The 21,068-nt window shown below is 37.3% G+C and overlaps 1 protein-coding gene across 3 annotated transcripts in view; it reads right to left on the bottom strand.

The window, feature by feature from the left end:
* The window catches only part of LOC150100211 (uncharacterized), a 218,361-nt gene that overhangs the window by 168,413 nt on the left and 28,880 nt on the right, over positions 1 to 21,068 (bottom strand). For 2 of the 3 annotated variants that reach the window (XM_090402441.1, XM_090402442.1), the window contains exon 2: positions 15,468 to 15,665. In XM_090402441.1, the coding sequence (XP_090258567.1) occupies positions 15,468 to 15,645 (178 nt within the window). In that variant the 5' untranslated portion in view covers positions 15,646 to 15,665. Of the gene's footprint in view, positions 1 to 15,455; positions 15,666 to 21,068 lie in introns of all 3 variants that reach the window. The other variant, XM_090402440.1, reaches the window with a different exon arrangement.

Below are 21,068 nucleotides of genomic sequence, written 5' to 3'. Positions count from 1 at the left end.
TTTAAAGTTCCCTGTTCTTGGCTGTGATGATATTCCAGTAGCAGTCAACCGTTTAAGCTTCCTACATAAGCTGTGCATGAGATGTTGCTCAGATTCAATAGCTGAGAAATTTTGGTCATCTCTTGTTTAACCTTAGGTAAAAACTGTATAACGATAGCCTTCACCACAATGAAAAGAAAGTTGCATATTCTTTGTCTTCTCTGTTCTGTTTGTATTATGTACCAGTAGTCTACATGGCTGTGCAGTTAATTACAGGTGCTAGAGGCAGTGTCCAGTACATATGTGATAATCATCCATTTGATCATCGCATATGCACCTAGATTCAAGGGTACCTGAAGTGTTATAGAACAGACAGAGATCTGATACTCTAACTGGGAATTTGTGGAGTTTTGTTGGGGAGTCAGTAAGATGTTATGACACAACTTCCACCATATGTCTGCATCTGTCCTGGTATACTTTGTCCTGTAGGGAAGATTCCATTAAAAATTGAGCAGCATCTGTAGACATGCAGGAGAGTTTGAGAATTCAGATATTGATGCAGGTGCAAAAGATGAGTCAGGATGCACTGAAGTAAGGTTGTGGTATACTTCTTTGAAATCAGTAGGCATAAGTGGAAGAGCGGTTTCAGACGACAAGATTTGAAAGGCGAGTTCTTTGGAATTTCTGGTTGAAATCCGAATTCCTTGTGGTTTACTGATGTTCAGAATGGCATTCATAATGGTGTTTGAACTTGTTGATATTGCTCTGTTGCTTTGGTGGTAAACTTTGGAAGGTTTTCCACTCCTGTTTCTGGGTTAGAAGGTCTCCTATAGTTCTTATACCTGCCCAGCTCCAGGTAGTGGAGGAAAGGTTGACCAGTTATAGGATTTTTAATGTTTCTGTTTGAGAACAGAGCTCTGTGGGCACTGCTTTCTTGGATGATCCAGTTAGTATGTGATAAGGCTCTATGCTTTTCCAACAGTGTAAGGCATCATGGCAGAACAGAAACAGCTTGAAGAGTGGAAGTGCATTAACCTTTTGAAGGATTGTAGATAGTGTAAGTCCTATGGTGGCTTCTTTCAGGATATGTTTGAGAGTTGTTGCATAGGTATGGCGTGTCCTAAAAAGAAAGACAATCCTGAAGGAGGTGATTTTGTTTTCAAGGGAGATCACGCCCTGGCCTCCTTTGTTGAGTAGCAGAGAGTACTGAGTAGTTGTCCAGTTGGTTTTGTTCCAGAGGAATCATGTTATTGACTTCTATATCTGAGAGAAGACGTCTTCAGACAGTGTTACTATTTTGAAGGTGTGCATTGCACACTAGCAGCCATCTGGTTGATGATTGGAACTCTTCCCCTAACTGAAAAAGTTGCTTGTATGTTGGTCCACTTACCTAGTACCTGTTTGAAGTGGTTGTGTAGCTGTGTCCAGGTGAATGAATTGTAAAATGCCCTAGTATTTTTGTCCTTCACTTGACCAGATGCATTTGATTGGAGAGTCTGTTCTAGTTTTCCAATTTCCTGTCTGCAAGCCAGAAGACTTTTCAGAATTTAACTTTGCCACACAGGCTTGTTCATATAGTGTATGAACTGTGTGGATTGCTCTCATTTCTTCATCACTGCATACAATGCTTGTGACATCATCTACTGCATATACTGATAGGTACGCAGTTTTTGAATGTTGGTTCATTTGGACATCATGGTATTGTATATTTTAAACAAGAAAGGTTCGATGGCTAGTGCATACAGTTGCCCAGAGAGCAGGCATCCTTGTTTGATTCCTTCAGAGCATGACAATGTGTGGGTGAGCCAGTTGTTTATCTTCAGACAAAAATGTGCTTCTCTGTATACTAGATGAACTGTTTGGATATTGGCCTCTCATTACTGATTGCTCTCAGTACTTTGAAGAAGTATTCTTACTCTACTCTGTCAAAAGGTTTTTCCTCGTCAAGACTGATTAATGCTAAATTTTCATTTTGGCTGATTGTAATATGGATGAGATCCTTGATTAAATGTAGGTAACCTTGTATTGATTTTCCTGAACATGAAGAGGTTTGATAGCATCCAATAACATCAGGTAGTGTGGGCTTCAGATGATTTGCAATTTTTGTGTTAATCAGTGATCCTTAGAAACACCAGTTTCTAAGGTCTGTGTAGTATCCCTTCTTTGGAATGAGAACTGAGGTTGTGACAGACTGTGGAAGCCCATTAGGTAAGCTTCTTGCAGCAATTTAAGGAGGAGTGGTCCCAGGTCCTAGAATACCTGGAAGAATTCAAAAGTAAGTCTGTCCAGGCAAGGAGATTTGTTCTTTGACAGAGATTTACATGCTGTTTTGAGTTCTTCCAAGGTGATAGGTTTCTCCAGGTTGTTTTGTAGTGCAGAAGAAACGTCTGTTGTTCCTCTTAGCATTTCATGAATAGCATCAGTAGGGGGTTCCTATGGATGTATATGTTGTTTTATAGTATTTCACTATTTTGGATGTAATTTTATTTGGGTCTTCTGTAATGTTGGCATCCTGTAGTCTAATCACTGAGATGCAAGCTGCTGGCACTTTTTTCTAGAGTGAAGTACTTTGTGGAGGCATCTCAAAGGTTTATATTTATACATTGTGATCTGAGGAGGGTATATTTAGCAGACTGTTCTGGGTCTGGTTGTATGGCTTGGAGAACTGACTGATATTCTGGACTCTCTTCAGTTAGGAACTGAAGCTGCTGTTTGATCAAAAGATCAAACAACTCGAGTGAAATCTCAACTGAAAGTGTGTACACTTTCAGTTGAGATTTCAGGTTAGGCCACCATGTTTTTATAGGTTCTGTTGTATCTCTTGATTCAAGTAAGTTTGAATAACAAGGCTTAGAGATTCTGTACGTTTGAGTTTTGCAGGAGGGTATTGTTAAAGATCCAAGGCACTTCCTGGTTTGGATGCATTGTAGGGTAATGAGAGTTCCAGTTTAATGATGCAATGGTCTGAAATGTAGGGTTGGATATCAGATATGTTTCTTATCAGAGGAATAGTGTGTTTAGAGAGGTAGAATCTGTCTGGTCAAACTTGGGAAAAAGACATTAGATGCTGTAATAGATGATCTCCAGGTGTAGGACTTCTTTTTCTGGATATTGGCGCCAGAAGGCATCGACAAGTTCACTGTTGTTCACCCTCCATTTCCTGCAGCTTGTTGAATGCTCAGGGCAGTTTAACCTGTCCATTTTGGGGACGAAGGTGCAGTTGAAGTCTCCAATAATGAGGATGACATGTTCTTCATCAATTTTTGAATGATGAGCATTTATGAAGTCCAAGACTTCTGCTGCTAGTGCATCCTGCTGTGGTTAGTAGATATTGAAAATATGGAGAATGTTGTGGTTTGGCACTTCAAGGTGGGCATACAGTACATGGCCAGATACTGCAGCCATCTGTTTGACTTCACAGAGAGACTGATGATGTACTCACAAGCTGACTCCTGCTCCACATTGCTGCTGAATAAGTGAATGATGGATTTCCTAAGGCCAGGATGTCCAGTTTGGACGCTGAATAGATGTTTGTTCCTGTAAAGGAATTAGATCAACATAATGTCACTGTAGTTGCTCAAGAACTAGCTTCTTGTTTAGGGCAGAGGCACATCCTGTTGCATTTTGGGATCAAATTCTTAAAGCAATTATGATAAAGTGGATTTGAAAGATTATAAAAATTGATTTCCCTTTTAGTATTGCTCCTGGTATTGAATTTCCAGCTCGTTGATTAGGTAATAAATGCTTTTGTATTTGTTGACTTCTGCTCTGAAACTGTTGAAGATGTTGTTGAAAGATCTTCAACATGTTATTTATTGCATCATTGTGTGGGAAGTGCATTAATGTTTGTCTTGGGAAACTTATGATGTGCACAAATTCAGGCCATGTGGTGGATGCTGACAGCATATGTATTTTTTCAGTAACAAAGCAATATTTCATTAAGTGCCCCTAAGAAATTGATGAGGGATTTTCAGAGGTGAATGTGTGACACCTTTACTTTAGTCACTGATAATGCAATGTTAGCAGCATTTGGGTGATAAGGGTATATCATAAGCCGATATCAATGCCCTTTTGCAGCACTATTTGTGCCCGTGATGTATGATTGAAGTAAACTTGCACAGTTCCTGGTATGCAGGATGCATCAGTAATATTTTTTGCTGTCAAATAAATCTTTCAAAGAAATGCTTTCTATAGTAGCAAAAATGACTATTCCATTTTTTCTGGAAATGCTGTTAGTGGAGTTGGTTATGGAAATGCTGTTTAATTAGCAGTTTGTTAGTACCATATTAGTGTGTGAAAACAGTATTTTTGCTGGCAATAAGGTTTTTTAGCTGAAAATGATTGACCTGTTTCTCATCTGAAAGTTCTTCTATCTTTCTTGGAATGAAATAGTGGGAAAGGGGGGGGGGGGGCGGTTCCTGGTTTTGTTCTTCAGCTATAGTAGTGAGCTATCAAGTTGCCATGGTTGCTAATCTATTGCCTGAGGCAGATAGTCCACATGTCCAGCAAGAGATCTGACGTGAAACTGTAACATTAGAACTATACGCAGTCTAACATTACTAGCATGGAGAAATAAAAAAATTTATATTTAAGGTCTCATTAGAGATATCTGTAATGCACAGATAGCTCTTAAGTAGGTGAAACCAGCAACATAAAATTTAGGTGATTAGTTAGAACTTGCATCACAAAGGAAAGCAGAAGCATAAAAAACTCTTCTGACTAGTCTGTTTTTTGTGTGCAGCACATTATATACCTACATAAGCAAAAACACCAGATTTATCATGCTATAAAATTAGTTTTTAAAATGAGAGGTTGGACAAAGTTGTTTTGAGTTTTTTTTTTAATTTTTCTTTATTACTGCTACAACAGTATGCCTTTAAGTTAGTTTTTTTTTTTGGGGGGGGACATGTGGGTGGTCTCAAAAGTTCTCAGCTTCGATCATAGATGGCAACACTATTGGCAAGATTTTTTTGTTCTAAGTTGGTACATCTGTCATAAGCATCTACGTGAAATTGCAAGTCATTCTATCAAACAGTTTTTTTTATATACAGCTGTCTGATGCAAAAGCGTTGTCTGTATCCCTTGAAATGGATAAAATTGAGTATTGTGCAGTTATAAAATTCTTTATAAAAGAAGGTTTAACACCAACAGAAATTCATTCGAAGTTCATAAAAGTTTATGGGCACTCTTCTCCTTTGTTTTCGACAATTAAGAAATGGGCTGCCAAGTTTAAACGTGGTCATACCAGCCTTGAAGATGATCCACCTGAAGGATGTCCAAAAAGTGCAACAACACCAGAAATCATTGATCAAGTGCACGATATGGTATTGGATGACTGGCGAATCGAAGTGCGTGAAATTGCTGAGACTATAGGCATTACAAAAGAACGTGTCAGGATATATTTTGCATGAAGAATTGCAAATGAAAAAGCTTTGCACATGATGGGTGCCATGCTGATCAAAAACGCACTCGCATGAAAATCTCTGAACAGTGCTTGGAACATGTTAACAAGAATAAAACTATTTTGTGCATTGATTTATTACTATGGATGAGACTTGGATTCACCATTACACACCAAAATCCAAACAGCAGTCAAAACAGCAGACAGAAGCCGGTTGTTCAGCGCCAAAGAAGACAAAGTCGGTTTCATCAGCTGGAAAGGTCATGCCATTGGTGTTTTGTGATGCTAAAGGCATTTTGTTTATTAATTATCTTGAAAAGGGTAAAACAATAACCGGGGAATATTATTCCAATCTTCCCCAGACTAGACGAAAAAATTCATGAGAAAAGACTTGGTTTGCAGAAGAAAAAAATCATCTTTGATCAGGTCAAGGCACCTGCCCACAAAAGTGTTTTGGCAATGGGAAAATTAAAGGATCTGCAGTATGAATTGTTGGAACATCCACGCTATTCCCAAGATTTGGCTCCCTCTGACTTCTATCTCTTCCCAAAACTAAACCTCTTCCTCGCTGATCAGCTTTTTTCTTTCACGAGGTGATTGCAGCTATAGAGGAGTATTTTGCAGATCTTACTGAGAACCAGGGACATGATAATGACGCTGGAATAAATGTATTTTATTTATTCGTATGGAGTTTCCTTCCTTTTTCTCCCTCGTCCCTACTGGGGCGAGTTAAGTCCCCTCATGGGGGGTTAAGTATTTATGGCTGTAGATCTATGTGTGTTCACGGGGCCTGTTTGCCAGCTTGCGGGATGAAAAAACGCCAGATAAACCCTACTGCCCGTGCCCAAGACCGGCTAACTTGGCTATGGCTGAGGAAGATCCTCAAATTCCTCACGTCTTCGACGGGAATTGAGCCTGGGACACTCCTTCCCCAGTCATATGGTTGTGAAGTGCACAGCCACTAGGCTAACCACGCGGACAATAAATGTATTAATCTTAAGGGAGATTATATTGAAAAATAAAAATAATTTTGAAATCATAAATTTGTTTTTTCATTGTTAGTTAGGCTGAGAACTTTTCAGAACACCCACGTATATATTATTATTTCATGACACCTCCAAGGAGTCCAAAGACTCATATATATATTTTTTTTCTTTAATTTAAAAATAGCAACTTTATGTACAAGGATTAACTGGCTTTGGTTCTCTGCAGTCAGGCAAAGATTTTACATGCTCATTGATTGTTGAGATAAGGTAATAGTACATGTTGCATGAGAAAATAGTTTTTATAAGACGATATTACATTTTTCATACAAATAAGTTATTATAACATGATACTAGAACTTACACGAAAAATAACAGTTGCTATAAGACAATAAGAAACTTCACCTAAGATATGCAGATGATATCATAATTTTTGCAAACATTCCAGAAGACCTTAATATAATGATAGAAGACCTATATCATGAAAGTAGAATAGTCAGTCTAAAAATAAACAGAGAAAAAACTAAAATCATAAAATCTTTATCAAGTAGCTTTATTTTTATCCTCCTACATGTTTCGCCAATCTGTTTCTATTGGCATCCTCAGGGAATACAAATCAGTAAGCACAAAATGAAGGTTACAGACTAGGTTATAACCGATGGTTCTAAATCATAAAAAAATTGAATTACCTCAACCAAATCAATAGTTTCCACAATACCATCAAATTCACATTAGAAATGGAAAAAGATAAAAAACTGCCATTCCTTGACATTTTAATAAAGAAACAATCCAATAATAGTATCAACCTATCTGTATACAGAAAACCTACAAATACTGGACGTTACCTCCATTTCAACTCAGCTCATCACATAGCTCAGAAACTTAGCATTATCCATAGTCTCAAGAAAAGAGCTATACAGTATACGACAGACAAGGATGACCTACTAACGGAATTAACCACAATATCCAGAGAACTTTCTTTAAATGGTTACCCTAAAAGACTCTACAACAAGATTCTATTTACTGATATACCACATCGACAATGTATGACGTCCAATACATCAGTACAATTACGATTCCTTTTGTCAACAACCTTTCCAAAAAATTAGCTAACCTTTTAAAACCACATAAGATCAGAGTGGCATTCAAACCAATCAATACTATTCGGAAATTTTTAAGATCACCGAAAGATCCTCACCCATTCTACAAATACTCTGGAGTATATAATATTCCTTGCTCATGTGGTATTAGTTACGTAGGTCAGACATCTAGAAGCTTCGAAACGAGAAAGAAAGAACACATAGGATATGTCAGAAATAACAGACAAGACATTTCAGGCCTTTCATGCCACTTTGCCTCTACTAACCATTACATTGAGTGGGATAAGAGCCTTATGCCATACATAGAAGATAACTACCATTCAAGAACCTTTAAAGAAGCAGCTACAGTCATCCGTAAAACTGAAAACCTAAACAAGAATCAAGGTCTAATTTTACCAGAAATTTGGAAAACTTTTATCAGATCATTAAATATCAAAGAAATGAACTTTCATAACAATTATGTCATGAGTCATCACGAATAAATCACGTTAACGAGACACGCACATTGTCACGCACAATACCAATTTTTGTATGATTTAGAACCATCGGTTATAACCTAGTCTGTAACCTTCATTTTGTGCTTACTGATTTGTATTCCCTGAGGATGCCAATAGAAACAGATTGGCGAAACATGTAGGAGGATAAAAATAAAGCTACTTGATAAAGATTTTATAAAAAAGTGTAATAGTCGTATGAATAATTATCAAGAAAAAATTCAACAAACTAAAATCATGTTTAATCATTTTGTAACACTAAAAAACATAATAATAGAAAACAATTTCTTGGAAAGACTCTTCATATACATACTTAGGTCATCTCATTGATCTAAACTGTGGACTCCAAAAGGAAATAAATAAGAAAGTTCAACTTGCCTGGGTGCAGTCAGAAAATTGAAAACCATTTTTCAAAACAATGATGTCCCACTCTGTTTAAAAAGGAAGACATTTAACCAGTGTATACTTCCAGTCATCATATATGGTTGTGAAACTTGGTCGCTAACAAAAGCACTGGCAAATAAACTAACAACAACTCAAAGAAAAATGGAGGGATCGATGCTAGGCATCACATTAAAAGATAAGAAGCAAAACACCTGGATAAGAAGCCAGACTCACATCACTGACATCATTCGTCATCATAAGTGACTAAAATGGAAATGGGCTGGACATCTATCCAGAAGAGAAAATGAGCGATGGACCACCATACTAACGAACTGGATTCCAAAAGAAGGGTAACGAGGCTGATGACATCCTAAAAGAAGGTGGAGTGATGACTTGTCAAATTTTGTTGGGAAAAATTGGTCAACCATTGCCAAGAAGGTGGAAAGAACTGGAGGAGGAGGCCTTCGTCCTGCAGTGGACAGAAAATGGCTGAAAAGAAGAAGATAAGACAATATTACCTATTTACATGAAAGCAACAATTGATCATTATTCACGCTGTTAAATAGCAAGAAAATCTCTTTCTTCTCCCCTTTTTCTTGGGGGGGGGGGGAAGCAATGATGTTTCTTCTATGTTGAAAAGTGGATTGTGATGCAGTCGCCCTGCTCAACCAGGAGTTGATTCTGTGGATTCCAGTCTTGGTGGAAAAGATGTAGGGTAATGTACTGATTCTGGTGATGCTTATATAGGATCCAACTTCTCACCTTTTGTTTAAAGGCTACAAGGAGATGGTTGTTGTTGAGCTTCCTGGTCTTGTGTGTCGAAGACAGAAACTGAACATCACTGCTTTCACAGTGATGAAGAGGTAGTTGCAGATCAAATGGGTTTTTTTTTTTTTTTTTTTTTGACTCTGTGTGCACAAGATTGAGATATTCCTCTTCTGTATGGAGACAACTGCAGGTTAAGGCTGGATAACTGTCTGTCCTGCTAAGTAGCAGAACAGACAGTTATCCAAAGATCAGCTTGAATTTCTGTAATATAGCAGAAGTGGGATAGGGCATTGTGCCACATTCCCCACTGAATATTAGCATTGGGTTTGGTGGCTCTTGTGCAATATGGTAGGTCCCAGTGAAATGGTGTTTTCTGGGATGATATGGGACTGTCCAATGAAGTGTTTTGATTGAACTGTTGTATTAGAGTGCTGTAGATTTTGTCTATGAGAAGATGGAAAATATACGGTTTACCTAAACTTCACAAGAATAACGTTCCACTCAGACCCATTATGGATTCCATTAGCAACCCGACTTACAAATTATCATGATTTTTATCTAACCTTCTCCATCCTCTCATAGGCCACTCAGCCTCATCAATTAAAAATTCCACAGAGTTTCACACAAAATAAAAGATATTCAACTGTTGGAAACTGACATGCTTAGCTTCGACATTGTCTCCCTCTTCAATAATACTTTCCATAAGGAAACGCCAGACTTGTTAACTCAAAAGTTTCCATCCGATATTGTTGAACAAAGACAAAAAAATCCAACTCAGGCCTGTAAAGGATGGAATATCAATTGGTACATGGAATGTCTGTACACTCTGGGCAACTGGAAAATTGCAGTTGCTTCAAGAAGAAATACAGATGTGATATATTGGGTATTTCAAAAATGAGATGGACATTGTCAGGAGAATCAAATGGTGGAAGAGTTCCCTGGTCAGAAAATGAAAGTAAGCATGAAGCAGGCGTAGGTTTCCTGCTAAGTAACAAGGCCTGTCAGCCAATGATAGGATACAAACCAGTTAGTGAAAAAATAATGGTTGCAAGATTCAGTGCCCAACCATTTAATATCACAACAACCATTCAAATATATGCACCCACTGCAGAGAGTGCAGATGAAAACATTGAGAGATTTTACAGGGATCTACAACTAGTAATTGATGAGGTGCCGAAGCAGGCTATACTCATCATTGGAGGAGACTGGAATGCAAAGATTGGTAAAAATAACACAGGATGGGAAAAGGTTATGGGAAAATTTGGATATGGAGAAAGAAATGAACATGGAGAGATGCTTCTGGAATTTGCCACGAATAACAACCTGATGATATGTAATACCAAATTCCAACAAAAAGATTGTCATAAATGGACGTGGCGCTCCTTCGATGGCAAACACAGGAATATGATCGACCTGATATTAATAGACTAGAAATGGAAAACCTCAGTTCAACAGTGCAGATCATTCCAAGGAGCTGATATTGATTTGGACCATAGCATAGTGATTGTGAATATAAGACTAAAACTGAAACAGAAGTACAAAGGAAAGTTCCAAAATGCTAGAGACATCTCAAAACTAAATGAAGACAGGCTAAGAACATTTTTGTTGAAAATTTATTTTTCACTTGGTTAGACTATAATAAATTTAGTTTAATCCTTTATCCAAGTGTTAGCAAACAAACTTTGCACCTGAAAGTATCTTCAGAACTGGGATAAGGTGGTACAACACCGGGCAACTTGTTGCAAAGGTGGAGCAAGCTAACATCACTCCTATCTCAGTATCTCCCATAATGCAAAACACATCTCCTTGCGGATATGTATAATGTTATGCATTAAGGGAAGGGCCACTACCCAGACTAGTTTCGACCTTTATTAAGATCTCTTCTATTGAGGTGTTTTGCATTATGGGAGATACTGAGATAGGAGTGATGTTAGCTTGCTCCACCTTTGTAACGAGTTGCCCAGTGTTGTACCACCTTACCCCAGTTCTGAAGATACTTTCAGGCGCAAACTTTGTTTGCTCACACTTGGATAAAGGATTAAACTAAATTTATTATAGTCTAACCAAGTGAAAAATAAACTTTCAACATCTTTCTCTAAATTGAGAGTAATTTAATAAAAAGGTAGCACACCGTTTGGCAATGATGGAGATGACCGTGGAAATGACCTTGCTAATGCTTCTGCCTGGTATCTCCACTTGGGCCTGGCTCCCACTGAAGAGACCTCAATAAAGGTCGAAACTAGTCTGGGTAGTGGCCCTTCCCTTAATGCATAACATTATATATACATATCCGCAAGGAGATGTGTTTTACATTATGGGAGATACTGAGATAGGAGTGATGTTAGCTTGCTCCACCTTTGCAACGAGTTTCCCGGTGTTGTACTACCTTACCCCAGTCCTGAAGATACTTTCAGGCGCAAACTTTGTTTGCTCACACTTGGATAAAGCATTAAACTAAATTTATTATAGGCAAAGAACAGCATGTAAGAACATATTGGAAACTAAGCTTAAGACCCCAAGTGAAAAACAAAATATTAATACAAGAGCAGAACTGACTACAGTGCTAAAAAAAAAGCAGTAGAGGAAGTAATTCCTGAAAGAGAAAAGATCAACAAGAAATGGATAACTCGGGAAACCCTAAAATTGGTACAAGAGAAAAGAGAACTGAAACTTAAAAGAGATAATTCAGAGGCAGCAGATGAGTTATACTGTCAAAAATGCAAAGAAGTACGGAAAGCAGCAAGATCTGATAAAGCCAAATGGTTGGAGGACCAGTGCAAAGACACTGAACAGCACTATGGAGAACACAAAACTAGAGAGGTCTACAAATTTATAAGAAATGTCAATAGGAAGTGGCAAATAAGATCAGTAGCAGTCAAAGATGAAAATGGTAAAGTATTGATGGACAAGACAGAAATCATACACAGATGGACAAGATATTGCAGCGAACTATATAAAAATCAACTAAATGATATTGCAAAAGAAGTAATCAAAAGAACTAAAAGCAATCTCTCCACCAGCAGAGATCTTTGAAAATGACATCTTGGAAGAGGAGGTGAATAAGGCTATAAAACATCTCAAGAACAACAAGAGTCCTGGAAATGACAACATAATAGGCGAGATGTTAAAATATGGGGGAGAATCAGTTGCAAAAGAAATACATAAGCTATGTAATGAAATATGGAGATCAGGATATGCCCCCTGAAGAGTGGAAAAAATCTGTCTTGGTTGTTCTTCATAAGAAAGGCAGTGCTTTAGAATGCACCAATTACAGAACTATTGCATTAATGAGTCATCTTGGCAAAGTGCTGATGAAAATACTAACTGATGAATTTGCATCAAATTCATGCTAGAAAAAGAATCTCACAGGATATCTCCTTCCTGGAGTACACATCCAAAGAAAAGAAGATGGTTCTATCTCTACTTCTGTCTACTGTAAGCCGGCATTTTCAGGTCACTACATTCACAATTCTTCTGCTCATCATCCATCTCAAAAATTTGGCATCATTAAATCATTAGTGACCAAAGCACACAGATTCTGCTCCTCCGAAGAATCTTTAAACTAAAAATTGGAAATAATCAAAAATACAGCCATACAGAATGGATACAATCCAAAAACAACTCAAAAAATCATCAGTCACTTCCCCACACACATCAATCTAGACAAGAACAAGCCCGTAGGATTCCCATACCTCATGTCAAAGGCATCTCTGAATATCTTTCAAAAATTATGAAGAAATATAATTTGACTGCTACCTACAAACTAATCAACCAGATCTACAATTGGTTACCTTCTCCTAAAGACAAACTCTCACCTCTGATGCTACCTGGTGCATACGATGTCCCATGTCCTGTAAATTGTCCTACTATGGACAGACAGATAGATCCATTAGCAAATGCATTTCGGAACATCAAGCCTATATCCGTCTTATCAAACTGCAGAAATCTGGCCTTGCACAACATGGAATTGAAAACCCAAACCATACGATCCTTTGGAAAAATATCAAACTTCTATATAAATCGCTATATAAACATGAACGTTTATATAAAGAAAGTGCTGCAGCCCTACGTCACAGATCCAATTTGAACTGTAATGACGTTCTTACTATACCTAAAGTCTGGGAAATTGTCATTCTTAAATTGTGTAAAAAAATAATTTATATATGTTATCTCATTTTAATGTAATCTTTTTTTTTCTCTCTCTCTCTCCAGATATATTTTAATTTAATTCTATAACATGCTACTGCACACATAGAGGGATTCCATTGTAAGCATGTGCCCGTGTACTAACTGCATGTGATTCCTAGTATTGTTTGAATTAACTGTACTGACGATATCCTATGATACTTAGGATGAAATATTTACTCATTAAAAAATCTTATTACTGTGATTACGTGAATGTTTAGTCACGAATGCTTCGCAGCTTTCATGATACAACAAATATATATATATAGATAGACAGATAGAAACATGGGATGTGACACCGCCAAGTGTGAACATGATAAAGGTATGAAATGTATGAGATGCATTCTGATATGTGCTATTGTAAATACAAGCACAACACCAATTTTCTGGCAATGGATGGTTTGGCACCTCCTTTAGTCCAGACAAAATTACACACCTGAAATTTTCACAACAACCGATTAGTTCACTGGGCTTCCATATATGGTGTTATGTGAGGTATACGCTTAATTATTTTCATCTGGTTGATGATGATCCCTTGATTTTGGGTAATTCACTACTTATTTTGCTTACATTTATCCCTAAATAGGGCTTCTAAGTAAGGTCTAGTGCATGGTAGTTGTTTTTGGTGTCACTGTAAGTTCTGATCTTCTTGACATTCGAAAATTATCTGAAAACAATGGTAAAGGTATCACCATTGTTTTCAGAAGTTTTCAATTAAAGGTGAGTTAGGTGGTCTCATATGGAGGTGGAATAGTTTTTCATCCTCAAGCACACAAACTCATCCCTGTAATATATATAGACATAAAATATTTACCCTTAGAAGGACGCCAGAGGAATGACAAGCTGGCTGCATTAAACTGCCTAAGACTTCTAATAAGGGGGGGGGGGGGGACTCAACCCATCTAACGAGAACTTTATGCATGGATGGATGGAATTTGGATATGATTATTCTGGTTTCTTTCTGGCAAAAGGTCATAGATGGCACTGTGTAGTAAGTATCTGAAATGGCTGGGTGCCATTTCAGACACTTTCCTAATTTATCCAAATTGCCAGAAGCCATCCCCTTTTGTTTCACTTATATTTCAATTAACCTCCCTGCCGGCCGAGGTGGATGAAATAGTGAGACCAAATTGTACTTCTTATCCATGTAATTCAATGGGTGTTACAAAATCGTATCCAGATTTAGCTGGCTGTCTACAGACGTCATGGCAAGTTGTGGGAGTTAAGCTTGGCTTTTTTGCTTTCTCTCTTAACCAACAGAATCAATCTCCCCCAGATCTTCCTTAATTTCTACTATGAAGGTTGTATCGTTTGTATATCTTAATTTATGTTTCTGTCAATAATCTTAATTCTTGCTGGGTATTTGTCTGCAGACAGTCAGCTAAATCTGGATACGATTTTGTAACACCCATTGAATTACATGGATAAGAAGTGCAATTTGGTCTCACTATTTCATCCACCTCGGCCATTTTCATTAAATTAAATTTGGAAGAAAAAAATAATAATAATAAGGAAGTTAAAAGGGGTGCATTATATTGACTGAATGTAGTACATGGAATATCTAATAAAACTGTGCAAAAAGGAATTTAGAATAAATACTGTATGTATGATATTATTTGTGTTTCCTTCATGCCTTTATATTTCTTCCTTCATTAAAACCATCTGCCTTAACATGATTTGCACTCTTCTGAACGTGAGTTATGGGAAATTTGATAATTCTTAATCAAAACATTGTGCTGAAACATTCATTTCAAATATGAGTCAGTTTTACGACAGTCCCTCAAGAAAAATATTAAAAACAGGGTTATCTGTTTACCAAACAAATAAGTCTGCTTACTGAGCTTATGGATATGATTGAAAAAACAACTCCTGTTTGCAAAAAAAAAGGCAGATATTTCTGAAAGATTTTGTGCATTTCATAAATGCATCTGTGATTTTAAAAATATATGCAAAGTAATGCTATACAATTAATAAATTTGTAGCATTTCTGCTATATAGAATGCATTATAATTGAATAAGGCTGAATAAATTGCACAACACACTCACATACAATATATACAAAGAAATAAAAATATAAATAAATATTATCAAATCTTATATGTGACTTATTTCAACTCTTTCATATTTAAAGCTGTATATTAATGAATGAATAAAAACGTACTACAAGTCTTACTTGTGCCATTTGCATTTCTAGACAGAATCCTACTGCTTCCTGGACAGCTATTTGGTCCTGATGATTGCTGTGAAGAGCTTGGTCCTGGACTTGTTCCATGTCCTGTACTAGATCCAGGACCAGAGGTATCAGATGTTGGTAATGCACAGTTACTTAGGTAATCACGGACTTGGTCCATGTAAAGGGCAGTGTATAAGGCTTAAAAGGAAAATGAGGGGGGGGAAATACAAATTGCATTTTTAAATGTTCAATGAACTGATAATACATTTATATTTCATTTTAAATTGCATGTTATATAAACATTCTCCCCACACTATGAAATGATGTTCTGAATATGTATATGTAATAAGAATATGCAAGCTGCATTAAGCAAATATAGAAATGCACATTCATAGCCAGCTTGGTGGGCCAAGTGGTTAGAGTACCTGCTCTCCAACCAACAGGTTGTAGGTTTGAATCCCATTGTGGGCATGGATGTTTGTGATTGTCTTTAGGTGGAAAATAAATTTAAATTTCATCGTCCAGTGTGAGACTACCTCCCAGCTTATTGGAGGCTGGAAGTGGCTTGCAAAAAGTTCCATGTTGGTCTCTAGAGGAGGATTTCCAGACTATGTAAAAATAAATAAAAAATTACAAAAATATATATATATAAAATTGATGGAAAAAAATCCTTAGCCCACCTACAGTACAAAATGTACTGTAACATAGGCTTACTAAAAATCTCTCATGGGTAGGAACCACATAAGACTCAGGTTGGATGTTTTTTAACTGGTAAATCTTTTAGAAGATATATTTTAACTTAACGTTTTTTTAGTTCTCTTTGAGCATGGATATGATTTGGAGGGAGAGAATAAGAAGATAAGATTAAGGACTGCTAATAAATATAGCAATCTTTATTTTATAGAATCACAAGAATATCTTCAAAAGAATACTTTTCCTGCCATTCTCTCCTCTACCACTCTCTTATGCAATTTCCAGGGATGCCTCTCATTTTCCCTCTCTCATTCTCTGTTCCATGATTCCTTCTATTAATCCAGTAAAATACTTTTTTAAATATAATCCCTTATTTTCCACCAATTCACTAAATGCTGCAATTTACATTTCCTCAATTTCTCCCCATAACCAACATTTCACAGGTTTGGTCACTTAGTTTAATCTCCAGAATTCAACCAAGTGACCAAATTTCAGCACAACAATCCATGTGAAGGCTGAATCATGCCTTATATAGTAACAGAACTACTACTTTATCTTTACTTGTCAATGTGTTCCTTATCATAACCATTATTATTATTATTATTGTAAGGGCACCTCCATGGAGTCCAAAGACCTGAATTATCCACACAAACCATCATACCTCTCCTTGAATCCATTAAAAGACAAAGCACTCACAACTGACTCTGGCAACCCATTCCACTCATTCATAACTCTCTAAGCCAAAAATCTAGTCTCACACCCCTACTAACTACACCTTTTTCAACTTCCAGTGATGAACTCTTGTTCTGGCCAAGTGCTGAAACATTTCCCCAGCATCAATCCTATAAAACCCTTTAAGTAACTTAAATGTTTCTAATATAACCACTCTTTTTCTCCTATCAACTAACTTCTGCAATCCACACATGAAGATAGATTGAGGGAACATTCCACAGACAACTTACCACCTTGGTCGCTCACCTCTGAATCTTCTTCAGTGTTTCCTCATCTCCAAGAAACCCAGGAGACCGACCTGAGCACAGTAATCCATATGTGGATATATCAAGATCTTATAAACAGGAATAACAACTTCCATATCTGTACTTGTTAGTGTGTTCTTCAGTAGCCAAGTAATCTTATGAGCTACTTTAGCAATATGTCTGCTAAACTTTAACTCTCTGTCTACCACTACCCCTATATCTCTAGCTTCATCTATTTTCTGGAGTACAGTTCCAGCAATGTGGTAGACAACTTGTAATCTATTTATCCCAAATGTAAAAATTTACATTTCTCCACATTAAATAAACTGACTTCCATTATTTTTGTGCATACTGACAGCCTATTTAAATCCTCCTGCAAGCTCTACACATTGCCTTGATTAACTATTACTCTACCTAATTTTGCATCATCAGCAAACAACTGAATAATTCCTTTCAGGTTATTTCCTATATCATTATGTACAAATTAAACAGGTCTCAGCACTGAAACCTTGTAGCACACCACTAGTCACCTGTTTTTGCCTTGATTCTCTCCCTCCATATACCACTTTATGATATCTAGCCAGCAGCCACTCTCTTATTCACATAACCATTCTGCTGTGTAGTCTTAAAATATGCAGTGTGCCCTCTGAACTTAAGGCCACTGTTGACTGCCATACCCAGATCTCAGCCATCTTCTGAAGCACAGTTCCACCAATACATTAAACAGCCTTCTGATTTTGCACATGTAGGTATGCAAGTTATTGCACTTATGAACATCAAAACTGCAATTATACTCATTTGTCTAAGGTAAAATTAAATCTTCCTAAAAGGCTATGACATTGACTTTTCCTTATTGCTCAGTGCCCAACTTTGCATCATTAGCAAACAACTGAATACTACTGTCAATCCACACAAAATATAATTAAGATTAAGATATAATTCAAACAATAGGACCAACCACAGAACTTTACCATCTATTTACTGCCCTTTTCTGGATGCTGTCTCCCAAACAACTTATGTATCATTCAGAAACCCAATCTCCTATCCATTACCCATCTTATACATCTACTTGTTATATAGCAATCTATCAAATACCTTGTGAAGTCTAAAAACATCATTGTATATGTAAGTCTCCCTTATACAACACATCATTTTATCATAAGATGCAAGAAGATCACTAAAGAAACCTATTCTTCACAAACCCATGCTGACCATTAGAGAAAATCCTGTATCTATCAACCCAACCCCATATTTCATCCCTAACTAATCTCTCCAACACCTTAATTATAACTATAGACTGTGCCCTCTTTCTTATCTTCACTGACCCTTTCACTCCATGGCTCATGTTAAACAACCAATTCAAGGACACATTCAGTTATTATTATTATTGCATAGGCACCTCCATGGAGTCCTAAAGACTAATTATGGAAGATCCAAACTATCAAAAAAATATATATCATAAATCTCCTAACCATTAACAGACAAAGAACTTACAACTGACTCAGGCAACCTATTTCATTCAAACACCACTTTCAAAACAAAAGAAATCTAGTCCTCACACCCTTGCTGACCACATTCTTATCCAACTTCCAAAGATGGCTTCTTGTTCTGCTCCCTCTATCCAAGATTTAAAACATTTCCCCTGTGCCAATCCTATAAAATCCTTTAAGTAACATAAATGCTTCTATCATATCTCCCTTTTTTGCCTCTCAACCAACTTTTGCAATCCATAAATCCCCAATCTATACTCATAGGGAACATTCCACAGCCTGTCATCTTCTTGGTCTCTCACCTCTGGATCCCCTCCACCACTTCCTCATTCCCAAGAAACCCAGGTGAACACACCTGATTACAGTAATTCAGATGTGGGCTTTTAAAAAGCAGAATGATAACTCCCTTATCTCTGCTTGTTAGTGTATTCTTCAATAGGCAATTAATCTTCTGAGCTACCCTGTGTATTTTAACAATATGCCCTCTAAACTTTAACTCTGTATCTACTACAACCCCCCCCCCCAAATTCCTGACCTGATTTCATCAATTTCCTGCAGTACAGTTCCCTCAACGTGGTACACAGCTTGTAATCTTTTATCATAAAATGCATAACTTTACACTTTTCCATGTTAAATTGACACCCATTATGTTTTACCCATACTGTCAGCCTATTCAAATCATCCTTGCAGGATGATTTGAATAGGTTGACATTATGGATAAAACATAATACAGGCTGACATTTCCTGTTCATTTCTACACCACCTTGATTAACTACCCTAATCAATTATACATCATCAACAAAGAACTGAATATTGCCCTTCAAATTATTTCCTGTATCATTTATGCAGCAGTGGTCCAAGCATGGAGCCCTGTGGCACACCACTAATCACCTGCCTTCTCCTGGATTCTGCTCCTCCATATACTACTTTCTGGTATCTGTCTATCAGCCACTCTTTTATCCATATTACCAGTTTCAAATCCATTCCCATTTGATGGTAGCTTGCATAATACAGTTCCATGTGGAATCCAGTCAAACGCCTTTGCAAAATCCAGCAATATCATCATGCAGCCATTGCCTTTATCCAACTCAGTTGTCACCTATTATAAAAAAGTTAGATTACTAAGGCATAACTGACCTTTCGCAAAGTCATGCTGTCCCTCATAGAGTATCATATTCTTATCCACCCATTCCAGAATTCTCTCTTTGACCAACTTCCAGTACTTTTACCACCACTTCTGAGATACTGATTGATATATAATTTGCTACCACAAACTTAGATACTCTTTTATGTAAAGGAATTATTTTGCCCTCATTCCATTCTCTTGGATCTTTGTCAGAGCTGACTTAAATTAAACAGTCTAGTCAAAGGCATTGCCAGTTCCCCTGCACATTCTCTTAAAATGTGAGCCGATATTCCATTCAATCCCATAGCTGTATTTGCATTCTTGCATTTTCAGATTCTGCAATATTGTGAGTACCTTCAATTCAGCAACCTCTGTCCTGACATCAGTCCCTGTTATAACAATATCTTCATTTGGATGATATACCCTTGCAAAATGTTCACTCACTAGCTCAAGTATAGTCATTCTTCTTAGGAAAGGAAATTCCAAAGTCTTTGTGATTTCATTTCCTGTTCAGCTAATTTCTTACGAAAGGAAACTGTGAGCAAGAGGGTGAGGAATGGTTTCTTTGCATGGAGGGTGGTTGAACCATGGATGGAGTGCCTGATGGAGTGGTGAGAGCAAGAACGGTCAATGAGTTTAAGGAGTGGTATGATAGACTTTGTGTTTCCTAGGAAGGACCTCCCGTGATGAGTCTTTTGACTCCATGGAGGTGTGAATAATAATAATCTGATTTTGACTTTCTTAATATGTTGGTCACCTTTCTTGCCTGATCCTTGTACTGTTCATGAGTTAGATGGTCACCCTTCTTCCTTATATACCCTCCACATCTTTTTTGCAGCCCATGCTTAATGATACTACTCATCCATCTAACACCTACCTGATTTACCCTTCTGACCTTTGGTATGCAGTGTGATATTGCTTCCTCCAGCTATCTCTTGACTATCTCCCATGCACTGTGAACATCCTTCCTTTGCAGAACTTTATGCCCTGGTACTGTTTCAAGCTGCATCCTTAGTGTATCATAATCACTTGCCTTATAGTTCCACATATACCCCCTTCTTAACTTTAATTTCCACATGTTTTGTAATCTCCCAAGTCAAAGTCTACGATCACTTTCCCCAATTGGAAGCAATATAACAACCTTAGTTATAGGCAGGTCTTCTGATCCTATAACCAGAGCCAACATTCCATGAAGAGCGTCTGTTCTGATCACAAAGTTACTACCACGTCCAGGGTAGCCAACACATCAAGAACTGCAGTCCGGGATCTCAATGAGAAATATGCTACGAGAACTCTCAACATACTTCAGCTAAAC

This window comes from Typopeltis vanoorti, chromosome 13 (assembly GCF_054136105.1).
Source record: "Typopeltis vanoorti isolate ZY-2024b chromosome 13, IOZ_Tvanoo_1.0, whole genome shotgun sequence".
Classification (NCBI taxonomy): Eukaryota; Metazoa; Arthropoda; class Arachnida; order Uropygi; family Thelyphonidae; genus Typopeltis; species Typopeltis vanoorti.
The sequence above is the reverse complement of the archived record's forward strand: the minus strand, read 5'-3'. Positions and strand labels throughout refer to the sequence as shown.